At 43.1% G+C, this 18,424-nt stretch overlaps 1 protein-coding gene and 1 long non-coding RNA gene across 2 annotated transcripts in view; both read right to left on the bottom strand.

Annotated features, from left to right (window-relative positions):
- LOC128366142 (tetraspanin-8-like) overlaps positions 1 to 457 on the bottom strand; it is a 5,103-nt gene extending 4,646 nt beyond the window's left edge. The window contains exon 1 of the mRNA XM_053326820.1: positions 74 to 457. Coding sequence (XP_053182795.1) covers positions 74 to 457 — 384 coding nt within the window. The remainder of the gene's footprint in view (positions 1 to 73) is intronic.
- Positions 458 to 10,322: 9,865 nt separating this feature from the next.
- LOC128366677 (uncharacterized) overlaps positions 10,323 to 18,424 on the bottom strand; it is a 70,675-nt gene continuing 62,573 nt past the window's right edge. The window contains exon 3 of the long non-coding RNA XR_008321876.1: positions 10,323 to 10,384. This is a non-coding gene — a long non-coding RNA (uncharacterized LOC128366677). The remainder of the gene's footprint in view (positions 10,385 to 18,424) is intronic.

The following is an 18,424-nucleotide window of genomic DNA, read 5'->3' as shown; positions in this document are numbered from 1 at the left end:
AGTCGAGATGTCCTCCAAAGACACCGCAGCAGAATCCTTGTCTTTCCACGTTTTGGTATGACTCCTGGATTGCCTTTGGCTGTTGGCTTAGCGGTAACAGCTGCTGTAAGCTTTCCGTCACCACCTCCTGAGCAGTTACAGTGCTTGATAAGGCTCCCAGAATACCCACGGCTAACATCATGAGAAACATTAAGAACAGGCCCGTGAAGAAGAAGACGGCCAGCAGACAACGGTTGTTTCGGATCGCTCCGCAGCAGCCGAGGAAGCCAAAAATGAGAGTCACGGCAGAGATGACTATCAGGAGGTTCACAGCTGGGAGAGTGTTGTCATCGGTGATCTGATAGTCGAGTTTGTTGTTTCTGGCGTGTACAGATAAACCAAGAGTAATACTTCCACCCACAAAAAACAAAAGGTTGAAGGAGAAGAAGAGGTATCTGACAACGTTGGAGGCCGCCATTGTTCAACTCTCACGGTCAAGCTGGAGGTTCCAGTCAGGTTGGGTTAGGGTTGTTGGGTGCTACTGCTTATATACAAGGGGCAGAGCTGGCAGAGTGGGTGGGGATATTTAACCAGGGCGTATCCAAAGGGTGAGGGGTAATGAAAACTGACCTGGTGGGGGAGGGGGGGGGGGGCGTTAAAAAGGTGTTCTTCCACTTCTTAAAGCTATCTAATGGTAACGCCCCCCTGTGACAGTTTAGACCAGAGGTGTCAAACTCATTTTCATTCAAGGGCCACAAACAGCCCAATTTGATCTCATGTGGGCCGGACCATTAAAAAGAAGGAAGGAAAGAAGGAAGGAAGGTGGGAAGGAAAGACAGGTGGAAGGAAGGAAAGAATAAAAGTGAGGAGGGAAGAAAGAAAAGAATGGAAAGGTTGGAAAAAAGGACAGGAAGGAAAGATGAAAGGGAGGAAGGAATGAAGGAAGGAAGGAAGGGAGGAAGGACAAATGGAAGGAAGGAAGGAAAAAAAGACAGGAAGGAAAGTGGGCCGAATTGGACCCCTCGGCGGGCCGGTTCTGGCCCACGGACCGCATGTTTGACACCCCTGGTTTAGACAATGGGATGGCATGGAGGGGCAATAGTTGGGGACTTTCCCTAAAATCCTTTGGAATATAAGACATTGTGCCATTTATTGCCCAATAATCTCGTTATTACATGAATCAGGAACTAAAAGTTGCTTCTGCATCACATATAAAGAAGTTAGTCATATAATGGGTCGCTCCCACAGACTGTATATAAGAAACAGACGTAACATCCGTGACGTCACCCATTGGTTTGTGGACTGCTGCTCGGAAGCCAATAGTTTCTAATCTAGGCAGCGCCATCTTGAAAATTTCAGGTGCATGCTGGGAAAAATAAAAACACGGATTCTACTTATATGGGCATGAGGCGGAGTCATGAACGGACGTATGGGCGGGACCAACGGCGGAGTGGGGAGGCCGCGATTGGTTACAAGGGCTGGATCTCGAGGACATTGGTCAATCAACCTGTCAATCAGGACGTAGCCACGCCCTAATGCATACCCTGCTTTATCGTCACATATAAAATCAGGGAGGCCAAAATGTCCCAAATGAACATCATACTGCATTGAAGAAGACTTTAAACTAGCGATTGAGACCATAAACACATTTTGAAAACGTTTACTGAGGTTAGAAATCAAGTGAGAAGTTGGTGAATTCTCCATTGACTTGTATAGAGACGGTCGCCCCCTGGTGGCCTTTTGATAGAATGCAGCTCTAAGTTACTTCCTGGTTGGCCTCATTTCAGAGGACAGGAACTCCCCGCCTGGTCGCTCCTGGTGTTTTGGTGACATTGGCTTTTATATTCTGGTTGATTTGAACCTCAGACTCCACGGCTGTATAATACTTTTACTTTTGTCATTGTGTGTGTCTTGTGCTGTTTTGTATAGATCTGCAACAATTAGTAGACTAATAAATTAGACAAGGCAAATTATTTGACTATTAACTATTCGTTTTAGTTCATTTTTTAAGCAAAAATGCCAAATAAATGCTGACTTTAGCTACTTATAAGTTAATATTTTATGCTGTCTTTGTTGTACATTATAGAAAAGTGACTGTCTTTGGATTTAGGACTGTTGGTCGCATAAAAAAAAGATTTATTTAGAAGTCACTTTTGACTATTGGAAATTAAAACAAGCATTTTTCACTATATTCTGACATTTTATAGACATTACAATAAATCAACTAATCATGAAAATATTCAACAAATTCATTGATAATGGAAATACTCTTTATTTACAGCCCTAGGGTCTTTAGGACCACAGAGAAAATAACACCCTTTTGACAGAGCTTCCATATTCTTTGTATTTACTGATATTTGAAAGGAAGTAATGAATAAATGCAAAGATGTATATAGTAATGTAACTATGAGTTTAACCCCAGATGAGGAAGGTACTATTTTTGACTTCCTGTGGCGGAAATTAAACTTAAAATAAAAAGTGATGTTTCCATTTCTTTACGTCTATGTGAAGGAAAATGTCCAGAAATAAACTCCTCTGACATCATGAGCTTTTAAAACCTGCAGTTCTGCAAAGTAAACATGTTAAATGTATGAAGACATGAGTCATAGCAAAGGGATAAAGGACACAAATACAAATAGTTGAGATGTAAACAGACAGTAAAGGGAGTCCTGTTGAGGCAGCAGGTTACACTAGCCAGCGACTCACTTGCTGTCAACAAATTAGAGACTTGAATCCAGTTTATGATCTCAACTCATAAACAGGACTGCTTCTAGTAAAGCAGAAATGTCTTAAAAAATCTTTTAAAACAAAAAAAGGTTCTTTTTCTCTTTACGATCCCGGGTCATTAACTGGTTTACAAACAGGCCTTTTGCTCTCCTACAGAGCAGCTCGGATCAGTGCCTGGCAGAAGACCACAGAGAGGTTCAGCTCCAAGCTCCAAGTTGCAATATCATTCTCATATTATGATAAAATGTCCCTGGAGCAAATTAAGACTGTCTGCTTCAGTAAAAAAAAAAAAGAAAAGAAAAGAATAAACAGCCTCGGGGCTATTTCAAACCTCCCTTCTCAGCGTCTACATGTTGATTGACAGGTAACCATAGCCTCTATCTCTCTAATGAAGCGTTAAAATTAACAGGTAATAGACAGTAAATATATATATACTGAGATAAATGTCCCTGTGTAAAACATAATAACCTCATTCTGAGTAATCACCAACACATTCAGCGTTAGAAATGAATTGATTACTTCCTTAATGAAAGAGGAATGACACTGCTATTTAGGGATGCTACTGGTTTAACAACATGCAGCCGTGGCAGCGATTTTCTTTTCAAATTTTTTGATTACTTTCAGAATAGTGTGGAAATTGGGTGGCGGGGTGGGAAATCGAAACCCATCTGCTAGTCCGTCGGCTAAATTTAGCAAGCTTGTGTTATTGCAGTCCTTTTTTTTTTTTTTTTTTTTTATTAGATTGTACTAAAGAGCTCAGATAGGAGCTAATGAATGCAGTAATACCTTGCAGAGGAGTCAGAGATTGTAACACCATCTCTGTCCTATTATCATCTATGTTACTGATACGCTAAAAATCATAAAGATAAAGAGATCCTGTCCAAGCTTTCATAACTTTGGGCTCAGATAATTGAAAAGAACACACCCTGAATTACAGTGTGGTATCTCTATGAAGAGGCTTTCAGGAACAAAGGACCCTTCTCATGACCCTTCCTGTTGTTTTAGTCATCGTCAAGTTAAAAGTGGTTTATTTTAATTTGAATGGTTGAATCTCCAGACGGGTCATTGATGTGCTGCATGGCGTCTGTTAGAAGGTTTTAACATCATTATTAGTTGCATGAGGCATCTCAACGACCACAACTGGATGCTGGATGAAGCCACTCAGGACTTTCACTGAGAGTACGTCCACATTAAGTCAATTAAACAACCCCCACCCCCCCCCCCCCCCCCCGACCCCCCCAAGGAACCGAGATGGCTTTAACCCTCCTGTTGTCCTCGAGTCAAGGAAGGAAGGGAGGAAGAAGGAAGGAAAGGAAGGAGGGAGGGAGGAAGGAATGAAGTAAGGATGGGAGGAAGAAGGAAGGACAGAGGAAAGAAGGAAGGAGGGAGACAGGAAAAGAGGAAGGGAGGGAGGAAGGAAGGAAGGACAGAGGAAGGACAGATGAAGGAAGAAAGGACAGAAGGAGGGAACATTTACCCTAACAGCTGAACTTAGATCTGAGGAAGGAAGTAAGGAAGGAGGGAAGGACAGATGAAGGAAGGAAGGAAGGACAGATGAAGGAAGGAAGGAAGGAAGGAAGGACAGAGGAAGGACAGATGAAGGAAGGAAGGACCCGGGAGGACAACAGGAAGGTTAAAGAGTCTGTATCTCCTGGTGCACGTTGTCTGTTTAAGGGTTAATTTGTTTGGGGACAGAAAATAGGCGAGTCACGGGAAGGTTTAACTCTGGTAAGGAGCTAAACAACAGCACATGCATTCAATCATCTGTAGGTGCTGAGTGTGAATCAGTCAAAAACACACAAAAATACCCCGCTGCTATTAAATTACACATTATTGGCTGCTGTACTTCTATCACTGTGAGGTTGCTTTCTTTATCAGCTAACAGTCCAGCAGCAGCTACTGGAAAGCTGGTGATGAAATATTCAACAAATATTCAACAAAGATCTCTTGAGGATAAATTATACGATATTATAAAGATGTGTGGAAAAATCTTAACTTCTATGAAACTATGTGTCACTAGTGCAGTAGGTGATGGAAAAGCAGCGGTTATATTGTGGGTTTTATTAGCTTTGTATGACGGGATCCAGCATGTTGGGTCCAGAGGAAAGAGAGTCTCGTCCATTACGCCAACTCAGAGCAAACGACTAAAGACATGCAGCGATAGACCAAATGGACCCTGCAGGATTTGTTCACCTCTTAAGCCGCAGGATTTAAACAAAACCAAGGACGAAATGATCCTTTGTGTGGTCTTGTTTATGTTCCCATCACACCCCAAGGCCATGGAAATGTGGCTAAATAGTGTTGAGACATAATTTGTGCTTGTCTGAGTCATCCTGATGTTCTCTGTAATGTTCTGTTGTATAACGTTGATGCTTTTATTGTTGAAGTGGTAGTTTGAGAGATTATATGAGATATACTTATTCCTTAAACAGACAACGTGCACCAGGAGATACAGACTCTTTAACCTTCCTGTTGTCCTCCCGGGTCCTTCCTTCCTTCCTTCATCTGTCTGTCCTTCCTTCCTTCCTTCATCTGTCCTTCCTTCCTTCCTTCCTTCCTTCCTTCCTTCCTTCATCTGTCCTTCCCTCCTTCCTTACTTCCTTCCTCAGATCTAAGTTCAGCTGTTAGGGTAAATGTTCCCTCCTTCTGTCCTTTCTTTCTTCCTTCATCTGTCCTTCCTTTCTTCCTTCCTTCATCTGTCCTTCCTTTCCTTCTTCCTTCCCTTCCTCCCTCCTTTCCTTCCATCTTCCCTCCTTCCTCCCTCCTTCCTTTCCTTCCTTCTTCCTCCCTTCCTTCCCTTCCCTTCCTTCCCTTCCTTCCTCCTTTCCTTCCTTCCCTTCCTTCCTTCTTCCCTCCTTTCCTTCCTTCCTTCCTTACTTTAGGTGCAAATGACATAACTAGTAAGGCCTGTTTAAGGGTTAAATGAAATACTCTGCAGCCCATCAACACCATGCGTCTTCCCATCAACCATTATCAACCTATATTTAATCCTATTCATATTCCTCATACATTCTCCTGTCTTCATTTGCATAATCACTTGCATGTCAATAACATCATTTTACAGTTGGTGTTTAACAAAAGCGTTGAAATATCTGATTTAGTATTCACTATAAAAAAGCTCTTTATTATTTATTCCCTGGTAACATATTTTTCTGCCACCACCACCTAATCAGTTTCAGTCAATCTGACCTAATCAACTCACAGATGCTAATCAGAGTCAAATGTTATGCTGCTTGACGACAGCAGCTCCAGACTAAAACAACAGAGCAGCTGTTCACACATTTACAAGACAAAACCAAGGATGTAACTTTGTGTTGAACATTGTGTGTGTGTGTGGGGGGGGGGTCCAGTGTTTGTAGGAGGGGGGGGTGAAGGGACATGACCCCAAGAAATGCAAATACAACTGGCAATAGGCTTTTAAATGTCTGTTTCACATTAATTTAAAGGGGAAGATACGCAGCAACACCATGCTCCACATAGTGCTGGGCGGTATGACCAAAAATGTATTTTTCAAAATAAAAGCGGTTTCACAGTATATGACGGTATTTTTTTTTCATTCATAATCAGCTGTTCACAACATCTTCTACTAGTTGAGAGAGGAACTACTACTCTACTGAAGCAGATTGACTTAGGATGGATTATTTTACTGTCATGATGAGTGAATATTAGTAATATCAGAGCTTCCAACATTCCCGTTTCTCCCGGTATTCCCGTTTCTCCTCCAGTACTTTAGACTAATCTCTCTCGGCTCTCCCGTTTTGTCTCCCGGTAATCTCCCGTAATTTACAGCCCCAACTTTGTTTGTTCATGATAATAAGAAGAAGAGCACAATAACAAAAGGTTTTATTTTGAAAAGCTTAGACAGGAAGCCACCGCAGCTCCGTTAGTTTAACAGAAGCTGAAACACACAGCGTGCAGAGTTTCCAGCCTGTGTCAGACGATGCTGAGTTTACTGACTAATTATTAAAAACCAGGATGTGATGCGCAGGTGGTCGAGTGGTTAGAGCGCATGCCATATACGCAGCCAACCCCGGTTCGAATCCCGATCGGAGGTCCTTTGCTGCATGTCACACCCCCCTCTCTCTCCCATGTTTCCTGTCGGTCTACTGTTAAATAAAGGCGTCTATGCCAAAAAAATCTTTAAAAAAAAACAGGATGTGTTGCGTGAACTATCGTCATGGTAACTCGCTCGGCAGGCAAACGTCTCCTGCTGTTTGTTGAGCGGCAGGAAGCGCAACACTGAAAAGGGTCCCGCCTGAAACAGGGTCGCGGTACATTAAAAATTCATATCATAACGAAACTATACACCGGTACTCGGTGTACCGCCCAGCACTAGCTCCACATATCCCATTTCTAACTTTAAACCATTCAGCAGTAAAATCATCATAAATGATCATGTTTAGGTAACTTCCTTGCCTCCTTGCCTCCTTGCCGAAGCATTTATGCTCATCTCTCTCTCTCCTGCCTGCCGCTTCACTGCCACCTGACATCCTGTCTCTTACTGTTTGGTCCAAAACAAACAAAACACAACCCAACAAACACTTCTGTACACAACTCTTCCTCGTCTTCTAGTCTGCTCAACAATGTTTGCTTGCCGCAGCATTTTTAACCCTTTGACCTCATTACCTGCTCACCTATGCCTCCTCTCCTTCACCTCCTCTCCTTCTCTCTCTCTGCTCTGCTGCTACACTCACCTCCTTAAATCTGATCAAATACAAGATATATAAGTAATAGAAACACAATTTATACCTAAAAATAGTGAGATAAGCAGAACTAGATGGTAGCTCCAGTAAAAGTAGTCTGATTATGTGATGGCTTATGTTAACCTTGCTAGTTTACAGTTCAGCTAACAGAAAATAAAGCTTTCATTCAATTATTTGACTCGTGAGTGGTACCAGCACAAGCAGCAGCCGCAAACATCATGTTAAGATTTTTCTCTTTTTGTTGGTGTCCAAGCAACGTCTTCAAATAGCTAGTTGGTCTTATGCTGCTCCTCTTTTTATTGTGTATGCCTGCTTGGTATTGCTCACCATGTAGTTATTGCTCCTGCTCGAGGAGACAAAGATACAGCGGCTTTATCATGTTTCTAACTGTTACTTTTTAATTTATCATTATAATATGGTATGTGGGGCAGCTGTACTGGCTGTTATTGATTATCACTGTGGAGGGGGGGGGGGGTAGACAGTCTCTCCTGGGTGGAAGTCATAGTGTTGCTCTTTCTTGTTCACATGAAAAGAGACATAAATAGTTTTTGAAAAAGGAGATGGAGAGACTGAGGTCGAAACCCTGGCTCATTTCTCACCTCCCCACAGCTGGACAATCAATGTGTGAAGTAGGTGTGATTGTCGGCATGTCTGGGCTTGCACTAACCCCCCCCCCCCCCCCCCCCCCGCCCTCATTATCTGCTGTTGGAAAGGTGCAGGGGGAGGGGTTTAATGGGCTTCTCCAACATTGGACAATTATTTCTATACTCAATTTCAATTTACTTGTATTTTAAACCCAATCAAATCACACATATTACACCTGAAACAGTGTGATGGGTTAATGGGTTAGTGGTCCGGTAATGATTTGCTTAACTGAACTGGACCGGTACATTAACTCTGACTGTGTTCGAGTTAGGCTGAGTTTCAATTAAAGCTTTTAAAAGAACACAGTAACTTTACATATTTAATACAGTGTGTAGCTGTGTGCTTACTCCAGTCCCAAAAACTCTTCATGAGAGTTTGTGTCGCTGTGCTCAAATAGACTACTGCACTGTACAAGCATCAGTGTGGTCTGTAAATACTGAAACATCACAGAAACTAGTGTCTGAAATACACAATCATTTTTCTGTACAATATACAGAATTAAAGGATCATCAATAGCTTATCTTTTTATTAGCTGCTCTCTTGAATGGTAAATGGTAAATGGACTGTACTTATATAGCGCCTTTCTAGTCTTTACAGCCACTCAAAGCGCTTTACATTACATCTCATTACATCTCATTCACCCATTTACACATATATATACACTGATGGCAGGGGCTACCACACAAGGTGCCAACCATAGACTGTAAAGAAGAAACATAACATCCGTGACGTCACCCATTGGTTTGTGGACTGCTGCCAATAGTATCGAATCTAGGCAGCGCCATCTTGAAAATTTCAGGTGCATGCTGGGAAAAAAAGAACACGGATTCTACTTATATGGGCATGAGGCGGAGTCATGGACGGACATATGGGCGGGACCAACGGCGGAGCGGGGAGGCTGCGATTGGTTGCGAGGGCTGGATCTCGAGGACATTGGTCAATCAACCTGTCAATCAGGACGTAGCCACGCCCTAATGCATACCATGCTTTATCGTCACATATAAAATCAGGGAGGCCAAAATGTCCCAAATGAACATCATACTGCATTGAAGAAGGCTTTAAACTAGCGATTGAGACCATAAACACATTTTGAAAACGTTTACTGAGGTTAGAAATCAAGTGAGAAGTTGGTGAATTCTCCATTGACTTGTATAGAGACGGTCGCCCCCTGGTGGCCTTTTGATAGAATGCAGCTCTAAGTTACTTCCGCATTGGCTTCTTTTCAGAGGGAACACAGGAACTCCCCTTCTGGTGCCAACCTGCTCATCAGGAGGAAGTTAACTATTCATTCTCATTCAGCAGCAACGGGAGCAATTTGGGGTTAAGTGTCTTGCCCAAGCACACATCGGCATGTGGACTGGAGGAGTCTTCCAATTGGAGGACGACCGCTCTACCTCCTGAGCCACAGCTGTGCATGACACCGCTGTTTATAGGACGTTATAGTTCATAAGTGTGGACGCTCATAGCTCATAAGTATGTTTAAAGTTACAGCTATCATTTTTAGTGTGGACGGCGCTTTACATACCTACAATTATATGCAGATCCAACCTCTCTCTGTATTTTACTGGTGAATAGGACACACAGGTGTATAAGACGCACCATTATGTACAGTACATTGGTTTTAAAGGTATGTTTAAAGGAGTATACAGCCACCTTTAAAATAATCTATACAGCCATGCTAGTGCTCTGTTTGGCAGGTATAATGTGAACCAAGCTAAACAGATAAAGGACAAATCACATCTTTGACCGGGTGGTGGTGCTAGATGAAAAATCAAGGGATCAGATCTACATCTTAGACCAGGGATCTTAAATATCTGTAGCAAATTTTATGGCTAACCATCAAATAGTTTACAAAATATTTCCCAAAATCAAAGATATTGACTGCATGGGGGTCATTAGGATTCATCCTCTGGGGGGGGTTCTTCATGTCTGTGCAGAACTTCATGGTGATACCACAGAGCTAAAAATAGGCCACACACTGGTTCTTTATTACGTTATAATTGTTTTTTGCTGTTGTACTTTACAAAACATATCCAACTCTTAACAGAACAACAGCTGTATGAAAGTCAACATGGCCGACATCAGAGCGGCTGAAGTTAAAAACAAGATCTTTGGAGGCTGTAATGTGGTCGGGGGAGTTTTTCCTGTTTATTTTCTCTGTAGCTCCGAAACACTTGTGACCTTTGACCTTTTCACTCATCTTCAGAAGAACACTTGCTCACCTGTGAGTTGAACCTCAGCTGGCAAACGCTGCAGGAGACGTGCTTCCTCTTGGCGGTGGGAGGGAGCCCGAGGGTGTGATGGAGGACGGCCTTCTGCACCGGATCCATCTGGAGGACGGAGAGAGACACACACACACACACACACACATAGAGAGGCTAATTAAAACAGTGCTAACGCTAACCTGTAAATCAACTTCACTCCTCTATTGCTCACTGTGCAGTAAAGAGAAAACAGGTTGCCTGAAGCTCTCGAGGAAGCCAGGACTCCTTCTCTCGTTTCTACAGGTGATTTCTGTGGCTCAGACATTATCAGGAATTGATTACCCATTTTATTTCTGGAGGCATTCAAGTACTAGTTTGAATATCGGCATCTTACTGTAACACCCATTCAATGGCAACAAACAGCCCATTAAAAAGATGGAAGGAAAGAGGGAAGGAAAGAAATTGAAAGAAAGGGAGGAAGGAAGGAAGGACAGAAGAAAAGAAGGAAGGAAGGAAGCAAGGAAGGATGGAAGAATGGAAGGATAGAAGGAAGAAAGGGAGGAAGGATAAAGGAAGGAAGATAATAAGGAGGGAAAAGAAGATAGGGAGGATAGATGGAAGGAAGGAGGGAAGAATAAAAGACAAGTGGAAAGAAGGAAAAGATGACCGGAAGGAAGGAAGGAAATGAGAAAGGAAGGAGGGACAGAAGGAAGAAACGAAGGAAGGAAGGAAGGAAGGAAGGAAGGAAAGAGGGAAAGAAAGGGAGGAGGGAAGGAAGGAAGGAAGGAAGAATGGAAGGACATAAGGAAGAAAGGGAGGAAGGATAAAGGAAGGAAGATAGTAAGGAGGGAAAAGGAGACAGGGAGGATAGATGGAAGGAAGGAGGGAGGGAAGAAAAAAGAAAGGGAGGAAAGACAGGTGGAAAGAAGGAAAAGATGATAGGAAGGAAGGAAGGAAGGAAATGAGAAAGGAAGGAGGGACAGAAGGAAGAAAAGAAGGAAGGAAAGAAGGAAGGAAAGAGGGAAAGAAAGGGAGGAAGGAAGCCAGCAAGGAAGGAAGGAAGGAAGAATGGAAGGACAGAAGGAAGAAAGGGAGGAAGGATAAAGGAAGGAAGATAGTAAGGAGGGAAAAGAAGACAGGAAGGATAGATGAAGGAAGGAGGGAAGAAAAAAGAAAGGGAGGAAAGACAGGTGGAAAGAAGGAAAAGATGATCGGAAGGAAGGAAGGAAGGAAGGAAGGAAGCAAGAAAGGAAGGATGGAAGAATGGAAGGACAGAAGGAAGAAAGGGAGGAAGGATAAAGGAAGGAAAATAGTAAGGAGGGAAAAGAAGACAGGAAGGATAGATGGAAGGAAGGAGGGAAGAAAAAAAGAAAGGGAGGAAAGACAGGTGGAAAGAAGGAAAAGATGATAGGAAGGAAGGAAGGAAGGAAGGAAATGAGAAAGGAAGGAGGGACAGAAGGAAGGAAAGAGGGAAAGAAAGGGAGGAAGGAAGCCAGCAAGGAAGGAAGGAAGGAAGGAAGAATGGAAGGACAGAAGGAAGGACAGAAGGAAGAAAGGGAGGAAGGATAAAGGAAGGAAGATAGTAAGGAGGGAAAAGAAGACAGGGAGGATAGATGGAAGGAAGGAGGGAAGAAAAAAGATAGGGAGGAAAGACAGGTGGAATGAAGGAAAAGAAGGGTAGATGGAGGAAGGAAGGAAGGAAGGAAGGAAGGAAGGTATGAAGGAAAGATGGAAGGAAGGAAGGAAGGAAAAAGGGGAAGGAAGGAAGCAAGACAGGAAGGATGGAAGAATGGAAGGACAGAAGGAAGAAAGGGAGGAAGGATAAAGGAAGGAAGATAGTAAGGAGGGAAAAGAAGACAGGAAGGAGGGAAGAAAAAAAGATGGGAGGAAAGGCAGGTGGAAAGAAGGAAAAGATAGGAAGGAAGGAAGGAAGAAAGGAAATGAGAAAGGAAGGAGGGACAGAAGGAAGAAAAGAAGGAAGGAAGGAAGGAAGGAAGGTAGATAGAAAGGGAGGAAAGGCTGGTGGAAAGAAGGAAAAGATGATAGGAAGGAAGGAAGGAAGTAAATGAGAAAGGAAGGAGGGACAGAAGGAAGAAAGGAAGGAAGGAAGGAAGGTAGAAAGGGAGGAAAGGCTGGTGGAAAGAAGGAAAAGAAGGGTAGATGGAAGGAAGGAAAAGAAGACAGGAAGGAAAGAGGGCCAGATTGGACCTCTCTTCAGGCCGGTTCTAGCCCACGGGCCGCATGTTTAACCCCCCTGCCTTAAATGAACCCTTACAGGGCAACACTAGTGTTACTATACCTTTTCAAATCAACACAACATCAACAATTCTCCAGAAACACCTAAAAAAACTGAAACCAACAATAAATTTAAGTCTAGTGTGTGAAGCTGCAGCCTGGTCATTACGCCTTAATCACAGAGACTCTGATCGTTGAATGAAACTATTAGAAAAACACATAAAAAAGAGCTTTACTGTTGGATTGGATGGAATAGTCTTCTCATAGTGATCAATGCAGGCCGTTAGTTTTATTGCTTTTATCTCATTAAAATAGCAAAGCTGTGTTAAAACAGAACCACATGCCCCAGGCTGACGTGTTTTTGACGTGATTTCATGAAATCAAACCCGATTTTGATTCAATTTTGTGGCTGATGTTTTTTTTTTTTTTTCCAGGAAGGATTCAAATTGCCTTCACACACTTCAGAGGAAACAACGCAGCATGTAATCCAGCATAATTTTACCTAATTGACATCCTCACTGTTTACTCTTCACTGTGCTGTATCAGAGTGTCAGAGGATAATAATGGTAATGCTGCTTCATTTTAAAAGCATTCAGCAACAGGCGGGCAAAAAAACAAAAAAACACAAGGGCTTTTATTGTGAAGCAGTCACAGGAAATCGTTAGCAGTGACAGCAATCGTTCAGTTTTAGTATTTTCATTTTGTCACGGGATCATTTTTAATTTTAAAGAAGAAGAAGAAGGAGAAACCGCAGTGTTGAAAAGCTGCAGGCTCATCTTCAACTTCTCACTAAGCAAACCTCTCTCTCTCTCTCCTTCCTTCCTTCCTTCCTTTTCTCTCTCTCTCTCTCTCTCCTTCCTTCCTTTTCTCTCTCTCTCTCTCTCCTTCCTTCCTTCTCTCTCTCTCTCTCCTTCCTTCCTTCCTTCCTTTTCTCTCTCTCTCTCTCTCTTTCCTTCCTTTTCTCTCTCTCTCTCTCCTTCCTTCCTTTTCTCTCTCTCTCTCTCTCTCCTTCCTTCCTTCTCTCTCTCTCTCTCTCCTTCCTTCCTTCTCTCTCTCTCTCTCTCCTTCCTTCCTTTTCTCTCTCTCTCTCCTTCCTTCCTTTTCTCTCTCTCTCTCTTCCTTCCTTTTCTCTCTCTCTCTCTCTCCTTCCTTCCTTCCTTTTCTCTCTCTCTCTCTCTCTCTCTCCTTCCTTTTCTCTCTCTCTCTCTCTCTCTCTCTCTCTCCTTCCTTTTCTCTCTCTCTCTCCTTCCTTTTCTCTCTCTCTCTCCTTCCTTTTCTCTCTCTCTCTCCTTCCTTCCTTTTCTCTCTGTCCTTCCTTCCTTTTCTCTCTCTCTCTCCTTCCTTCCTTTTCTCTCTCCTTCCCTCTCTCCCTCCCTCTCTCTCTCTCTCTCTCTCTCAAAATTAAATGACTCACCCAGACCATACACATATAAATAAATTAAAAAAGAAACCTGTTCCACATAGCGAGCAAATACATTTTCATCCTCCGAACTAGCCAGGAGTGGTGGTGGTGCTCACTGCATTGCTGCACCCTGGCTTGTCTGTTTGGTATGTGCCTCCCTCTGTGTGGTGACAGAGCTTTGGGGAATGAACAAACACATCTGCTTCGCTGACAAAAAGACTCAATAGGCACCACTTGGCTGCGGAAGGTGGAAAGGTGCAGGCGCCGTGTGGGAGAGATTAATCCATCTTGACAATTGTGCTGCAGACGGCAGGCACAATGAAGTTATATAGCAGCGTTTCTGTGGACGCTGTTCAGCTGAACTGAGGCTGTTTTCATTATTTGGGGTGGGGGGGGGGGGGGGGATTCAAAAGTGTTTGTGTGCACGGATAGAAAAGGCTTCTAGAGGTATTCATCATGGGAACAAAAGTAAGAAAAGGTGGTAGTTACAGAGAAGAGACCCAGTATTCAACAGTGATACTTTGGCCAAGTCCACACGTACCAAAACCATCTTTTCCCCCTCCGGGATCAACCCCTCCATCTCAACACGACTCAACACGCTACTTCATATTCCAGCCTATAGGCGGCGCTGTTTCAGTTTCAGAAACCCAAAATCTTCTCCTAGTTGCTCTCCTGCATGGTAGCCCTTCGCCGTGGATGTAAAATGTGGCTTATGTGGTTGTCCATCAGCCTGTTTAGCTCAGTGTGGTGGCACAGGTAGTAGCTAGTAACTCTCATAGGCTCAATATTTCCTCCAGCAGGAACACGAGCACGTAGTCCGCCATTGTTGTTGTTATGAGACGTCTCGCGGGATATAAGAGGAGGAAGGCTAAGCTCGAGGGGTGTGGCGATGACATCATCGAAACGCAGGTATGCGTCTTCACCATCCAAACGAACACTCAAGGGCTGCGTTTGCAAATGTTTCCACCCTAGGACCAGGTTTCAGAAAGCTTGGTTTGGACGATCGGCCAAAATGATGCAAAACATCTGCGTTTAAACCAAAAAGCGTCTCCGTGTGGACGATGGCCCCTAACAGTCCTTAATACTTCCAAACTTCCCTCCTGTTTGTACTCTTGAACACCACAGAACCACTGGACTATCCTTAACATGATAAATCTGCTTATTAAATGTTTTTAAATGTTGTTTTTATTATAATTATTGTTTTTTAATCAGATTTACTCTTCATGCATCTTTTGATCATATGAACTAGCAAATCTGCTTCACTTTCACATTGTACTTAATGAGCCTATAAATATAAAAACCTGTCTCTCTCTTCACATGATATCCTCACACAATTACAGTCTTTATTAAACACACTTGTACAGTCTAATGTAATCCAGTGCCACAGTCCTTTAATAATAACTCTTGTACTGTTTAGTTTCTGTTCACACTATGACAGAGAAGAGTTAATTCAACCCTTTCATCATTTATGTAATATAATTACTGTTAGTACTGGATTATATTGAAAAAGCTATTTCAGATATTTTGACCATCATTCAGACATTAGCTTTGGGCAAGCAGTAAAATCCGGTAAACAGACTCCAAAAGGGCCGAAGCAGGAAGGCAAGTAATCAGGTGCAGGTGACAGCAAAAGGCCGGGACACTACAAACGTTTGGCAAAGCAGACGACCTGGCAGAGACTAGCCCAACACTGGGGTGTATATATGCAGGGTGACTGGCTGAATGAGAAGCAGCTGGGTAACCAGGTGACGGGGGTCAGGTGATTTCAAGGAAGGAGGAGAAACTCACGCAGGGCAACTAGAAAACAGGTGACACTAAAAACAAGGGATGGAAAATTTCAGAATAGACGGAGTTGGACAGGGAGAAGAAAGAAAGACGTAGAAGATGGAGAAAGTGCAGACAACATTATAATAGAAGCTGTTTGGGAGCTGGCGGCATCAGTCCAGGCCAGTCAGGGTGCCACAAAAACCTGGCTTAGAGGGGACTGGATGTTGGAGGAAGGACAGAAACAAAACTAGACAAAGTTCAGGAAAGGCAGGGTTGAACAGATGCTGGCTCGAATAGAGAAGAAATACAGGTGTCTGGTAAGGAAACTTGCTGAAATGAAGCAGACTTTGAAAGTGAGACTCTGGAACAGAAACAGGTGGAGATCCAAGCGGAGACACACAAGACAGGCATTGGATTGAAAACCTACAACTGGCTCACGCTGAGAGGTTCAGATTCAGGTCCAGGTTCAGATAAAGAAGCAGAAAGACGATGAGGCTCAGACTGAGATACACAAGCAGGAAATACTGTTTATTTATTGCATGGATCTGAGAGAGATCGCTGCAGTTAGACAGCATGCTTCCAATGTTAGTTTAACTTTGACATCAGAGTTTACGCCAAAAACCACAATAAAAAATGGATCGCTTTTAAAAGGAAATCCACTAGTGTATTCTTCAGTTGAACAGATGTGCTATAGAGGGGACATGTTAGAGCAGGGGTGTCAAACATGCGGCCCGTGGGCCAGAAGCGGCCCACGGAGGGGTCCATTTCGGCCCAGTTTCCTTCCTGTGTTTCCTTCCTTCCTTCTATCCATCTGTCCTTCTTACCTTCCTTTTTTCCTTTCTTCCTTCTGTCTTTCCTTCCTTCCTTCCTTTCATCTGTCCTTCTTACCTTCCTTTTTTCCTTTCTTCCTTCTGTCTTTCCTTCCTTCCTTTCATCTGTCCTTCCTACCTTCCTTCCGTCTGTCTGTCTGTCTGTCTGTCTGTCTGTCTGTCTGTCTGTCTGTCTGTCTGTCTGTCTGTCTGTCTGTCTGTCTGTCTGTCTGTCTGTCTGTCTGTCTTTCCTTCCTTCCTTCCTTCCTTCCTTCCGTCATTCTGTCCTTCCTTCTATCTGTCCTTCATCCCTTTCTTCCTTCTATCTGTCCTTCATCCCTTTCTTCCTTCTATCTCTCCTTCCTTCTGTCCTTCCATGTGTCCTTCCTTCCTTCATTCTGTCCGTCCTTTCTTTCTTCCTTCCTTACTTCCTTCCATCCTCCCTTCCTTCCATCTTTTTAATAATCCGGCCCACATGAGATCAAATTGGTCTGTATGTGGCCCTTGAATGAAAATGAGCTTGACTCCTCTGGGTTAGATGGATTTCCAGGTCAAGCAACCGGGACAACGTGAACAACCGAGGCAGCAAAGATTATGAAAGATGGACGGTCGACATCATCTCATCAAGAAAACTTATAAAAAAACACAAGAAATCATTCAAATCTTGACTTTTGTCTCGCTATGAGCATTTCTACATATATTCACCTCAAGTTTTGGAGCCTTGACCATATTTAACATCGACATCTAAACATCATAACAGAATATAAATGATAGAAAATCACAAAAAGCACAATAGACTTTAAAATCTTAAAAGATCCATCTCAATACTCCTGCAAAATTTATACATGTGTTTTTATCTTTTTATTCTTTTGATCAAATACGAGTTGTACTTTTTTACAAGGTTACATTTTTCGAAAATTGGATTCAGTGAATAGCTTTTGAAAAATAGTCTTGATTTTATAACCCCAAAAAATCTTGCTAAAATAAAATATATTCATCTCACAGTGAAAAAACAATGATGGCAATTGAGTTGTCAGAGAAGTGAGTGAGGGGAGAGTCTCACATGAATCACTCACAGCGCATATGTTTACAGACAATACTCAGTATCACAAAGTAGTCCTTGGAGAGTGTTTTTCAGACACTTATGATCCACTGAGGCACTCAACATAAAAGCTTTTTTGTGGAATGGCATTGTGTCTCAGCACTGCGGCAAATTCGGCGTGTGTGTTGACAGAAGATGTGTTACCCAAGACTAAGACTGTCTCTGGTCTGCTGCTGGAGGATTAGGAGTGTTTTCAGGAGGGAGTGACCCAGTTGGGCTTCAAACTTTTACAAACTCAAATGGACAAAATGCTCCATGCTCACACTTTCCCATTCATTCATGCACATAAAACGTAAAAGCTGCACTAATCAATGCTTTTATTAACCCTCCTGTTGTCCTCGAGTCAAGGAAGGAAGGAAGGAAGGGAGGAAAGGAAAGGAAAGGAGGGAGGAAGGAAGGAAGGAAGGAAGGAAGGAAAGGAGGGAGGAAAGGAGGGAGGGAGGGAGGAAAGGAAAGGAAAGGAAGGAAGGAAGGAAGGGAGGAAAGGAAAGAAGGAAGGAAAGGAGGGAGGGAGGAAGGAAGGAAGGAAGGAAGGAAGGAAAGGAGGGAGGGAAGAAGGAAGGAAGGAAGGTAGGACAGAAGGATAGAGGAAAGAAAGAGAGAAGGAGGGAGGGAGGGAGGAAGGAAGGAAAGGACGAAAGGAAAGAAGGAGGGAAGAAAAGGGGATGGAGGAAGTACAGATGGAAGGAAGGGAGGAAGGGAGGAAAGGAAAGGAAAGAAGGAAGGAAAGGAGGGAGGAAGGAAGGAAGGAAGGAAGGAAAGGAAGGAGGGAGGAAGGAAGGAAGGTAGGACAGAAGATGTGTTACCCAAGAAGACTGTCTCTGGTCTGCTGCTGGAGGATTAGGAGTGTT

Source organism: Scomber japonicus, chromosome 10 (assembly GCF_027409825.1).
Source record: "Scomber japonicus isolate fScoJap1 chromosome 10, fScoJap1.pri, whole genome shotgun sequence".
Lineage (NCBI taxonomy): Eukaryota > Metazoa > Chordata > Actinopteri > Scombriformes > Scombridae > Scomber > Scomber japonicus.
Note: the sequence above shows the minus strand (reverse complement) of the source record. Positions and strands in the feature narration are given on the sequence as shown.